We start from the raw sequence: 12,611 nt of genomic DNA on the forward strand, positions 1-12,611 counted from the left end.
TGAATTACCAACGCGATTCTCTATTAAATAAAATTAACTTTGATTCCTGAGAATTAATTCAAAGGACTCTTATTGTCTGTAGAATTTTTAAAATCCACATAGCGCTCTTGTATTTTTCATTCATTTTTATTAAAATGCAACACAGATTGTGAGTAGAAATTGAGGTAAAAATCTGCCGAGTTGGGTCTTCTTTAGGAGGATTTTCTCATCGCGTGATCTCAGAAATAGGAATCCGAGAAGAAGACGTGTTCACTGATGCTTAAGGCGTAGGCAAGGCTGCGAAAGGAAAAGGAACAAGAGAGAGATTAGACTCAAAGGATGGTGTTGGCGCGGTCTCCCAAAGGGTTTTTCATTTAACAAAGTCCAACCATAACCAAAATAGAGATTTATAAATTAAATTGATGATTTTTCCATTATAAATTTATATTATTTCCCTTACAACGGGAAGTAGTACAATTTGATTTAATTTACCTGTAAGTAAATATGGTCTTGCGCCAACTGCAGCCTTGAACAGTTTATGCCTCAGCACACCCCCAGATTCATTTCGCTCCGTTATCCACAAAGTGTCGTCCACGTCCAAAGCAAAAGTAAATGGCCAGCTGCAATCTAGTCTTCCAGCCTAAATAGAGAACAGTAATTTCATATTTTTAGCTTGACAAAGCATAAATTAACAGTCGGGAATATGTAAGGAGAGTGTAGCGGTTGCCGCACATTTGGCAGGGAGACATTTCCGCCTGCAGAAGTTGCTGTGCCACAACCCGCTTAACTTTTAGCTTTAAATATGTACGAAAATTTGCCAGTGTGAGAGAATGTAGGCCTCTCTTGAGTTGCAACAAAAAGAGTTCAAAACCAAACAGCAAAATACGTTAAAAATCATAATATGAATAATTTCATGATCCATATAATTGTGAAATATGTCATATTTAAAAGTGTACAGCAAGATATTAATCACTTTGAGAGAGAAATAGTAAAAAATTTGAATTTATAGATGTAGTTTTACACGCATATTGCGTTTAATTATTCGTATTTTAAGGTATATTCAACATAAAAATATTTTTCTTTCGTTTGCAGGTATTACAAAATTTTAAATAATCAGGCAGAACTAAAATTTCGATTTTTACATTAAAATTTTACCTCATGAACACGCTGCTCACGGAAGGGCTCCGAAATATTCCATTTGGAGAGGTATTTCTTGTAGTTAAAGGCGGCATACAAGATATTGGCTTTGTCGATCACCAATCTGTAAGGGTATTCCCTCCATTTGCCGATGAGTTTCGGAGCAGCGCTTCCACCTTCATTCTTCAGCTCAGACACAGAAACTGAATACAGTTGATAGTCATATGATCTTTCAGTAAGGTACAGCTGTCTCGCTTCCCTGTTATTAGGAGAAAGGTCCAAGGAATCCCATTTCTTCCCTGGTGTTTTAACTGCCCAGGATTTGTCGTTTTTGCGGCTGTAAACTATGATGTTCTCAGATTCAGAATCAGTGATGTACGCAAGATAATCGTCTGTCGTTTTGTCGATGACTACATCACGCAGGGATCTTTTACTTGTCGAATGAGAGACGACTGTGTCTGGAAACTGGTGAACGCGGTCGGTTGTGTCGTTGTTGTTCAGGTCGAATACCCAAAGTTTGCTCGGACATCCGTAGAAACCTTCATCAAGCACCCACAACCGACCATCAGGGTCTGCCGTTATGCCGTTGGCCACCTTAATAGTGTCGCATTCTTTTCTGTATTTTATCTGGAGAAATAGAAATAATTAATAAATACAAGAAGAGTAATTTTAAATCAATAAAATCTGTTAACAATTCATCCTTTTCAAAATTTAAAATAGTGAAGTTTTTTTTAGTCTTTTGCTTTTGGTTCGTTCAGCATGTGACTGGAAAAGTAAGAACAAAAAATTTCCAACTGTAATTTTGCGTAGAACTGCACTGGAAAAAAAGTAAAATTGAGGGGAAATGTGGAGGAATAGAAATAATTATTACTAGTTAAACAAATTTTACAATACATACAAGAAGGAGTAATTTTAAATCAAGAAAATCTGTTAACAATTTATCCATTTCATAATTTCAAATAGTGAAGTTTTTTGTAGTCTTTTGCTTTTGGCTCGTTCAGCACGTGACTGGAAAAGTAAGAACTGTAATTTTGCGTAGAACTGTACTGAAAAAAAGGAAAATTGACCAGTTGCATAAACCCTAAGTTATTAAAGCCACCAACAGATGGCGCAACCACAGACTTTCTTTAAAATTTTGTTTTAAGCGGTTTTAAGGCATTTCCGCTGCGATTTTAGACTCAATCTAGCTATTTTGCTTTTTTTTAATTAGTTTGCTTTTTTTGACGTGCTGAAAACCAAAATCGGTTCAGCCATTCGCCGTAGAAACGTTGGAAAAGATTTTTTTAATTTCAAAAAATAGTTTTTCACGATTCTACGGCGATTGGCTGAACCGATTTTGGTTTTCAGCACGTCAAAAAATAGCAAATTAATTGAAGAATGCACAGTAGCTAGATTGAGTCTGAAATCGCAGCGGAAGTGCCTTAAAATCGAAAGTCTACGGTGGCGCCATCTGTTGGCGGCTTCGAACACTAAGGGTTTATGCAACTGGTGAATTGAGGGGAAAATGCTACGTTTTATTGTTTTGAAGTAAAATAAATTATTATGCTCCATTTTTCCAAGTCTAAAACGGACGCAAAATAAAAAATTCAATAAATTTAGAATTTGTCCGATATTTTATATGTCTCTAGGTTAAAATACTTTCTATTAAACGAGTCGAAGATTTTTCTATTAAAGGCGAAAAGAGTTTTTAATTCAGAGACTTACGTGAAAATTCCAGGATGGGAAAGGATTAAGCTTTGGTGCAGTCGACGTGCCGCTCTTTGGCAGCCACACCAAAGTGGCGGGTACTTCGTTCTTCAAATCAAGGCTTATAAACAGCCTTTCCCCAAAAACAGCCATGTATCGAGGATGAACGTAGTTCGGATTAAAGATCTGTCCATTATTTGAACTGTTCGCCCCTGACGGCCAGGCGAAATCAAATTTGTCCCAATCGTAGACGGTTGTGAAGTCGATGTCATTGACGGCGTTGGCCAGGCACAGGGCGTGCAAAAAGATGGCAGCAAAGAACGGGGACATTGCTTTTTAGCTGAAAGCAAAGAGAAAATAATGAATTAAATAAAAAAGACGTTTTAATACCGATGGTTATGCGTGAGTTATATTTTATCGTTAAACTAATTGGTATAAATAAAATAGTATAATACTGCAAAATAAAAAAATGTAACACCAACTGACCTTTTTAGGAACATCCGGAGCGAACGAGAGCAAAGCAATGGCATGGAGCGAAATGCTAAATGGCTTTTTTCGGTCGCCTTTTTAACCAACCAACGCGGAACACTATTTTTCGCTCGTTATCTCTCGCCTTAGATAAATCCCTGCAAGAAAACTCACGCGTTTTAACACGTGAAAATCTTTTTTTTTGTAACGAGCATTCTTTAACCTCTGCTCACAATCAGCACATATATCCCGTGTGGGCTGTAAGTTCACCCGGTCTCAATAACACCGCCGAGCTGATAACATGAGGCCCAAATGGCCGCAGAGGAGCCAATTTGGTCATCTCTTCGCCTCTATTCGCACCGCAAGGTCTTTGATTGAAACGCTAGACATTTGTCCCTAAAGCCGCTGGAAAGTTACAAAGTCCAAAAAGGCCTTTTACGGCCAAATGCTTTAAAGCAGAAAGAAATATACGGTTTATAATGAATTTAATTTTCACGGAAGAAACTTGGGAACAAAAACCGTGCCCCAAAGAAGAAAGTGAGCGAAAATTCCATACAAATTTTAGGGACTCTGCTTTGGTCCAGTAAAAAAGAACTATATGGGACTAACTTTTTGCTGCTTTTGCTTTTCATATTTTTAAAAGACAAACAATAAGCTCTGAATTAAGAGTTCATATTGTCTTTTATTAAGAAATAACCTATTTTACAATTCTTGCCATTTGTGTTTCTATATAATACAAAATTTTCAGAGCGGGTGTTGACAAGTTATAAATATATTTGCGTTTTAATTTCAAGCAGGGAAATTAGATAACTTGTTTTTCGATATGGGGCTGACGTATTTATGTTGCGAAATTCTGCAAACACTGCTTGACCGAAAAATATAATTAGCGCCCTCCAACCTCTTAACTTTTACCAGTTATCAGAACAGAAGCGGCTCCCTGACGTGCCTAGCGGACAATGAGCTCGCTTGTTGTTAGCAATTTTATTTAGTTTAGTTAAGAAAAATTATTTACCCTCTGCAATTTATTAATATAGCCTTGTCTTTTAAAGAGGAATGATACTGGAAAAGTCTGGAAAATGCTTGTTGCCAATGCATAAACTCATTCCTTAGGATTCAGTTAAAGCCTAAATTGACCTAATAAGCGCTGTAATTTTTCGAGAAAATTGGCTGGAAAGTTACCGTGCTTTTCAAATGGCAATGGCTGTCTCCTTACTTGAAATCCAATTTAATTTCAAAACCAAGAGTTTCCCCAATAAGTGGCATACACAATTGGACAGATCTCGATGAGAGGAATCGGAATATGCCAAGAAAATATGTTCAAGCACTGTAAATTTTGGAGAAAATTGGCAAAATTTGAATTTTTATTGTAAGAAGGGCCGTTTTTTATTATTGCAAATTGTTGAACGAATTGTTTATCGATCAATTGTTTATGGCATCCAACAATTCAAATAATTTTCAATTGTTGCCCATGCAGTATCATTCCACTTTTAATTCAGAAGATAAAATAAATTTTCCTGCCTCCCATTCATAGTTACCAAAAATTCAATAATGTTTATGTTAATTCTGATTGTTGGGTGTTCTTGTGTTGCGGTTCATATTTTATTTATTTAAATCAACCTAATACATTACATATTTATCTCTTTACGCTTCCTTGCCATTTTTTCGATAATTTTTGCATCAATAAAACAATTTTTACAGCGAATGTTACGAGTTAAAAAATCAACTGCGTTTTTCAATTTCAAGCAGAGGGTAATATATTTGATAATTTGTATATGTTAGCCCTCGGTAAATTTTGGTCGATTTATTTTGAATTTCAAGTTTTTACAACCATTTTATTTTTGTTTTATATTTGCAAATAAGTGTGGTTATTCTTTGCGTTTTGATATCGTTTAATTGAAATTAATTTACTCGTTATTTTGGCTCGCTTATACATGAACATGATACTGGATTCTACTGGCTGGAGCGAGTGGCTAACTTCACATTTCTGATAGTTATCCAGGCCAATGATTGCATTTTCTTCACGTAAAGTTAGAGCAATGAAACCATGGAAAACATTATGAATGAAATGTATAGGTTTTTGGACATAATTTCATTTAAAATTTGTTCATAAAGAGGTTGAATTTCATTTTTAAACTGTTCTTATCGATCTTATTTTTCTCATATTCTCAGGTTCAGCTGGCAACATTGGTTTGAGCCACGCCTACATTTGTGTTGTTTTTTCATTTCTCGTTGCTCTCGTGTTTTGGTTTTTGTGGAGCCGCTGGAAAACGAAAACTCTTAATATCTGAGTTGCTGCAACATTAATTTTTGCCTCAGGTTTGCATTCTTATAATTTCATCTACGTAATTATATATTGTTAATTAGATCGTGAATTTATCAGCTTGAAAAACACGAATAATATTTTTCATTTTTCCAATTTCAGCAGATAAACAAAGACCAGAAATATGCGAATTTGGCCACCTCTAGCGACCTTTGCTCAGGGTTACGGGCGGAAAGTGAAAGCCAGGACGCCGGCCTTAGAACCAATTCCTTTCCAAGAAAGATTGCCTCTGAAATTGAAAAACCAGATCTCGACGAAAAAGGAGGGCAGTGAAGGTAAAACGATAGAAAAACACCAGTGAATAGCAACTCTTTAATCTTTGAAAATTTCTTAGGTGCGTCATGTTTACAAGAAATGGCTGTTTTATTCACTTGCCTGAAGAGTAATGAATTTAACCAAACGGTTTGTGCAAAAGAGATCAGCACTTTCCAGAAATGCTTCAACGACCATAAGGTAAATGAGGACATTTTTTTCATTAAAAACGTTTTTAATTAATTGTTGTTGAATTAAAGGCGAAACGGGAAGAAATGAAAAAGGACACCACAGGCATTGGCAGCAAAAAGCTCACGTCGAAACAAGTGAATGTTCTTCTGAAGAAATATAGTCCGTAGAAGGAGAAAATTCCAGTCTGATGTGTAGTGGTAAGAGCTAATTAAAATTCAAAACCTATATCAGAGTAGTTTAATTGCAAAAGCTTCATAAATATGTAGTAACTTAACAAGTGTTTAAGCTTGAAACCAAATTTTTGTGTACATTACATCAGTTCCATTTCAGCATTTTTAAATTCTTCAACCTCATTGCAAATAGAATCAGTAATTTCTTCAATATTTGAGCGATCTGGCTGCAAAGTTTCATCATTTTTGGAGCAACTTGGTTCAAGAGGATCATCCGTCTCATCCACCGACTTAAAGCTCCTCTCCTGAAAACGCGAGAAACTGTTTGTCCGATTAGGCAGATCATTCTGGACTTACTAAGGGAGTGTAAAAGTCAATGGCGTCGCTTTGGCTTTCTTGGGGAGTTGTCGCTATCTGTATCTTCAGACACGGAGTTGGGGGCGGCGGCGGCGGGCACGGCGGCGGCGTCTCCTTGGGGCTGTTGCGGATTGTATATTGGGTGCCGGTGCCCTGCTTCCACAGCTGGCAAACCTTCCCCACCATGACCATTAGTGTGGACTCGTTCATCTGCCGGATTTTATTCAAAATTAGTCTCTTCAATGAGTTACAATATCTTGATAATAATTCTATGAAATCAAACCCACGGGGCTCATCATAAGGGACAAAACTGAATTTTCTAGCCATGAAAACGCGAGTTTAAATTTTTAAGCTTGAACAAATTTATCTGCTTGTTGCTGATCTAGTAATTAAACTATTTTTTAAATTAATTATCCTCGAAAATTGAAGAGGAGTGATACTGAATTTAAGAAAATGAAAAAATCTACGATTCTCGAATAAATGCACCAGTTGCATAAACCCTAAGTGTTCAAAGCCGCCAACAGATGGCGCCACCGTAGACTTTCGATTTTAAGGCACTTCCGCTGCGATTTCAGACTCAATCTAGCTACTGTGCATTCTTCAATTAATTTGCTATTTTTTGACGTGCTGAAAACCAAAATCGGTTCAGCCAATCGCCGTAGAATCGTGAAAAACTATTTTTTGAAATAAAAAAATCTTTTCCAACGTTTCTACGGCGAATGGCTGAACCAATTTTGGTTTTCAGCACGTCAAAAAAAAGCAAATTAATTAAAAAAAGCAAAATAGCTAGATTGAGTCTGAAATCGCAGCGGAAATGCCTTAAAACCGCTTAAAACAAAATTTTTAAAAAAGTCTGTGGTTGCGCCATCTGTTGGCGGCTTTAATAACTAAGGGTTTATGCAACTGGTCAATTAAATTAATTTTGGCTATTTTAATTTTCCCCTAAAAATGTTTAAACGTTCTCTAACGGCCAGTTGAAATTTTCAGACCAAATTTGTGCAAAAATAGTAAATTTGGGAACATTTTGCTCAATAGGAAAAAAACTGGAAATTTAATCAGCTTTCTGAATATAGGCAGCTTTTGACGCTACTATCAACTGGCGAATTTTAATGAGGCCAAACACAGATTCCTTTGGGAAATCTGCAATTTTTGAATAAAAAAATAATTCAGGACTCAAAATTGCTATTTTTTTGCACTATTAAATTATCAAAATTTTTCTCAGCCCGGAAGCAATTAATTTCCTTTTCTAAAAAAGAGGGCGTAACCGGTAAAATTCAAAAAATTGGATTTTGGTCAGAAGAAAATAATTTTTCAAAATAAAATCACTATCATTTCATTTCAAATTGCTATCAACTTAATTAAAATTCGATTGGGAGTAAATATATTATTCATTCTGTTGTTACAGCTTGCAATTTAAAATTAATCCTTAAAAAAATTATTAATTAATGATTTTTTACATTTTATAAAATTCAAATTGGAAGAAGCGTTGCTAGAGTCAGTGTTGTCGCCGATATGAGCCCCCATGCATATAGACTGCGTTCCAAGGGCTAAACAGAAATTTGAGATCCAGATTTGAACTAGTTCGAGGTGTTGTTGTTATTTCAATTTGCTCACCGGGATTAACGGTTGTAATAATAATGAAAAACTGGATTTCAAATTCTGGTGCTTGCGTGAGTTCACTGAGATAAGGAATCAAACTCCCCACTGGAGACAGCACTAAAACAAAGATTAATGTTTTAAAATTGTCAGCCGCGCGCGCGGCTGTGCAATGGCTTCGTCAGGGTGACGCAATTGTACATCCACTTTGGCACTTGCCGCCGATCGAAATAAGATCAAACTTTCTGGCTCGGAAGACATGCATAATGCAACATTGCCGAGCTAAATCTAGAAAATTCGTGCACACACACACAGACACACTCGGGGATGAATGAGAAGTGCATGAGAATGGGGAAAAAGAAACCGCATGCCAAAATTTGCCTTCTCCGTTGGCTAAGTGTGCGCTGGCCGTGTGCATGTAGCGCTGGGCCGCCTCCACGCTGGAGGCGGCGATCGACACCAGCTGCGTGGTGGTGGACGACTCGCGCGCCAGACTCCTCACCTTTTCGGCACCTTTTTGCTTCAGTTCCGAGGCCCGCTCCAGGGCCGGCTGCAGCTTGCTCTCCACCAGTTTGTGCGTGTTCTCGTAAATCTGGAAGAGTAAATTCGAAAATCGCTTTATTTAATTGGAATTATATTAATTAATAAGTCCAAAATGACAAAAAAGATCAATTTCTCACTGATTTTCAATGATAACATTGCTATCTTTAAATATTAAGATTTTTTTAATAGTTTTTTAATTTGGAAATAAGGAAAGTTCTTTAAATTAAGTAGTATATGTGCTGAAAAACACAATTTTATTCGGAATATTATTTTTTTAGGGTTTTACGGTGATCGGTTGAGCATATTTTAATTTTCAGCACGTCAAATAAAAAATTACTTTGCCAAAAATGCACAGCAACAGGATTTAATCTGGAATCGCTGTGGAATTATTTGAAAATTGTAAATGAACGCTGGTGCAATTATTTGTTAGCGAAAACCCCTTCCCAAAAGTAGCAAATTGAAAGCATTACCTCGTGAGGGGGCAGTTTGACGGCTGGAACCTTAGCCTCGACGTAGTCCAGACTGGAGCAAAGGATACTGTCCACCCGCTTCAGGTGCTTTTCCATTTTCTCAGCCACTGGAATGGCGTGCTCCACAGCCTTGCTCACGGTATTTTCGGCCGTTGACAGGGTCCAGTTGATCATGGAGTTGGACTCCTGCAGATTTTAATTTATTAATGAATTAAATAAAGGATGAGAGGCAGAAAAATAACTGGGCGAGATATTTATCCAGGAATCTGAGCTATTTTTGTTATTTCTGCTTCGCTTGTGCACTAGAGAAATGAGGGAATTTAATCCAGATTCTTCACAGTTTTGGAATTTCTCCACGTGGAAAAAGAAAACTGGCTCAAAATTAAAATTAAATTTTTTTTATCGAACCTTGACCCTGCTGTAGACATCGCTAGCGATGTTCATGGAGCTCTCGACGACGGGAATCTTGGCGATCCGGTGCACCGCCTCCAGAGGAATCGCGTCGGACAGCTTGCGCTCCTTGGGGGCCTGCGAGGCCCGATCTTCGGCGGCTTCGGACATTGCTGGTCCTCTCTGTTGATTGTCTCGAGTGGAAAGTGGCGTTCGGCGCGCGATAGCCTCTCTGCCGCCTCCCTCCTATTTTCGACTGCCCCTTTGAACTTTCGAGTGGGGCGAGTTTTTGAATGCATCAACTTATATTATTAAAGAGTGTAAAGTCCTCCTCTGTCATTCACACTTGGCACCGAGCTGCAATTTCATTCTTGGCGGGGGCAAAACTTGCAGGAAGTTGCCTCAGTCAGCAGAGCAGCGAGTGTGCATCGAATTCTCTAAGGTCTTTGATTATATATATCTATATTTGAGATGTTCATTGGCAATGACAAACACTTTGTTCTCGTTTAGGAATTTCCGTTCGGATTTTTACTATTTTACTTTATTAAACAAATACAATTATAATTCCATCCACAGATTTACTAGCAACTCTGAACCCTTAAAAGATTTAAGCTAAAATGACGTATGAAACAGAAAAATGCGCAAATAAGATGGTTTTTAAGACAATTTCCACTCGGTGTGGCACACGGGCGGTGCATGGTGGCTTGAGTCAACGCTGAATAACAATCGGCGCTTCGGCACGTGTTCGTGCCTGGGATGGTGCAAATCCAATTGTTTCGCACTCACGGGACGGACGTTCGGAGCATCATTACTGAGGGAAGCGGCCAATGCCCCTTTGGATGTACAGCTCGCACTTGGACACGGCGCTCAACTGCTTGTTGGCAAAAGCGACCGCTTGATCAAGCCGCACGCTCTGAAAATAAATTAATTTCTCAAAATTTCTCAAATTAATTGGAACAAAACATTGAATTATATTTAAACAATTTTAAACCTCTTCAGCCCTTCCCAACTTCTTCTTTTTGTCTCCCCGCCCTCGAGTCTTTTATTTTAATGCCAGAAATTTGTCACTAGAGCCGCTGGGAAAGGTTTGCAAACCAGCAAGTGGCGCCTCCCATTTCGAATCGCTTAACTAATCACATTTTCTGCCTTCTCTGACATTGAACAGCCAAAATGCTCTTTGGACGAATAAAAATTGTTTACTTTGTAGAATCGGTTGATCAGATGTGCAATCCATTTGAAAGCTGCGATAGGCCAGGCAGTTAGAGCATTGACCAGGTGGACAACTTGACGAGCGCTTTCCCTCACGATGACGCCAGAGACCTCGGAGAGGCTCTTGGGTGGGGGCTGGTTCTCAGGTTCGTCCTCGCTCAGCTCGTACCAAATGTTGGCCATGTAGTCCCAAACGCATTTCGGATTCGTGACGATCTATTTTAAAAATTTCTTTATAATCCAGTAAAAATTACAATTCGTTTTATTTACGGATTTGACGAAGGAGAGCAGGTTGTAGATGGTGTCCATGATGGACTGCTTCAGGGAGCAGGTGCGTTTGGCGAGCCGTCTGCCGAAGGTGCGAGTGACGTTGTCCACGCGGCCCACGGTGTACCGAGCGGCGCTCTGGTGTTCCAGCTCCTCGTCTTCGCTGCCTGAAATCAGGAAATTCGGACTTGAAACTAACGGCATGTCAATGATTCAGGGCCTACGAGGGACCGAAATGTGCGCGACTATGATCTCAAATTTGGGCGACATGAATTTGCGTCTGCTTTCGAGTCGAGTACGTTGAGATTAAAATTGATTACGACGCGTTGCATGCAGTTCTAGAGTTAATTCATCGGTCGCATGACTGCCTCGTTATTTCTGGTCGCTTCGTTGCGTTTGCTCGCTGTACAAATGATAAATAATGAGATTGCTGTGCCAGCAATTATTCGCGATGGCGCTGCCTCCTCGTGAAGGTCGCAAATACCTGCTCCTCGTTGGGCATCTTCGGGGTCGGGCAAATAGGTGTCCATCAGGTTCTCAGCAATTTGGCACGCTGCGATGATTTTATTCGCAGTCATGGACCCAACGCGCGTGCCGATGGCCTGGTCGGCCTTCTGCATGCCGAACTTGGTGGCCACCTTTTTGAACGAACTCGCCCGCGACACAACCGGATGAGTGATGGCCTCAGCCTTGTCCGAAACCATTTTTCGGACGGTCGGAATGATCTTGAAAAATTATTTCACGTTAATAAAATTAAAAAATCATTCGATTTTAATAAACACCTCATCAGGCTGGCGTTTGATGACAGGAATTCGGTTTTCGACGAGCCCGAGGCTGTAGCATAAGACCGAATCGGCCAATTTCAGTGGGAATTTCAATGGAGATGCGAGAGAAAATTCAGCCACGGAGTACAGCTTCCCTTCAGCCACATCAAGGCCCCACTCTGCCACGGGATTGATTCTCTGATGCAAAGAAAATAATAAAAATTAGAACTACGTACACACAGTAAAATTATTTTAGGGATTTTATACCTTGAACCGATTGTAGTATCCTCCGACAGTCGAAATGGCCTTATCAAACAAAGGAATTTCTTGAATTTTGCCAATGCAATTCAACTTGAGAGGCCGGCGGACTCCGTTGTTGTTGCAGCTGGCCATTTCGGGCGCACCGCGGCCCCCTGAGGTGCTGGGCCCTTCGTTGCACGCCTCTGCCATGCCTGTGGCTCGATAAGGACGATAGCGAGTCTGGTGCCTTGCTTCCAGAGATGATCAGCCACGGCTTTCGACTTTTGAACCGGCTGCTCGAGTTCACCGCGTGACTCGAATATAAGACTGTTGCCGGGAATGGGAGATACATACACGGCTGATAACGTTTCACCCTGCGCATGCTTGCTTGACCTTCAATTTTGGTATTCGCTTCGGATTTACTCAACTTGCGCAGATTCCGGCGCATTCCGATCATCGCTCGCTCTCGGCTCAATTTGCGTTTGCGGCATGCGGCGAAAACATTGAGCACATTCCTTCTCATCACAATACAATGTCCGCCTTCTGCAGGTGCGAGCGCGATTTCCTAAAT

The 12,611-nt window shown here is 39.4% G+C and overlaps 3 protein-coding genes across 6 annotated transcripts; all 3 read right to left on the reverse strand.

Annotated features, from left to right (window-relative positions):
• Window positions 1-107: 107 nt before the first annotated feature.
• Window positions 108-3,419, reverse strand: LOC135945120 (uncharacterized). Its single transcript, XM_065492540.1, has 5 exons — window positions 3,289-3,419; window positions 2,821-3,142; window positions 1,135-1,743; window positions 472-619; window positions 108-276 (listed from the first exon to the last, which is right to left on the reverse strand). The coding sequence occupies exons 2-5, from the start codon at window positions 3,130-3,132 to the stop codon at window positions 260-262; spliced, it is 1,086 nt and encodes a 361-aa protein (XP_065348612.1). The 5' UTR covers window positions 3,133-3,142; window positions 3,289-3,419; the 3' UTR covers window positions 108-259.
• A 2,840-nt stretch (window positions 3,420-6,259) lies between these two features.
• LOC135945121 (lipid storage droplets surface-binding protein 2-like) lies at window positions 6,260-9,777 on the reverse strand. 4 transcript variants are annotated; one of them, XM_065492541.1, is made up of 6 exons: window positions 9,579-9,776; window positions 9,171-9,356; window positions 8,539-8,749; window positions 8,176-8,277; window positions 6,562-6,771; window positions 6,367-6,509 (listed from the first exon to the last, which is right to left on the reverse strand). In XM_065492541.1, exons 1-5 carry the CDS (start codon window positions 9,729-9,731, stop codon window positions 6,578-6,580), a joined length of 846 nt encoding a protein of 281 aa, XP_065348613.1. In that variant the 5' UTR covers window positions 9,732-9,776; the 3' UTR covers window positions 6,367-6,509; window positions 6,562-6,577. The 4 variants fall into 4 exon arrangements, with proteins under 4 accessions (XP_065348614.1, XP_065348613.1, XP_065348616.1 ...); XM_065492542.1 differs by lacking the exon at window positions 8,176-8,277 and having other exon boundaries at window positions 6,260-6,509; window positions 8,660-8,749; window positions 9,579-9,774; XM_065492544.1 differs by lacking the exon at window positions 8,176-8,277 and having other exon boundaries at window positions 9,579-9,774.
• Window positions 9,778-10,055: 278 nt separating this feature from the next.
• Window positions 10,056-12,371, reverse strand: LOC135945119 (lipid storage droplets surface-binding protein 1-like). Its single transcript, XM_065492539.1, has 6 exons — window positions 12,068-12,371; window positions 11,819-11,998; window positions 11,521-11,761; window positions 11,040-11,203; window positions 10,761-10,985; window positions 10,056-10,473 (listed from the first exon to the last, which is right to left on the reverse strand). The coding sequence occupies exons 1-6, from the start codon at window positions 12,248-12,250 to the stop codon at window positions 10,369-10,371; spliced, it is 1,098 nt and encodes a 365-aa protein (XP_065348611.1). The 5' UTR covers window positions 12,251-12,371; the 3' UTR covers window positions 10,056-10,368.
• Window positions 12,372-12,611: the final 240 nt, after the last annotated feature.

The sequence above is a fragment of the Cloeon dipterum genome, chromosome X (assembly GCF_949628265.1).
Source record: "Cloeon dipterum chromosome X, ieCloDipt1.1, whole genome shotgun sequence".
Lineage (NCBI taxonomy): Eukaryota > Metazoa > Arthropoda > Insecta > Ephemeroptera > Baetidae > Cloeon > Cloeon dipterum.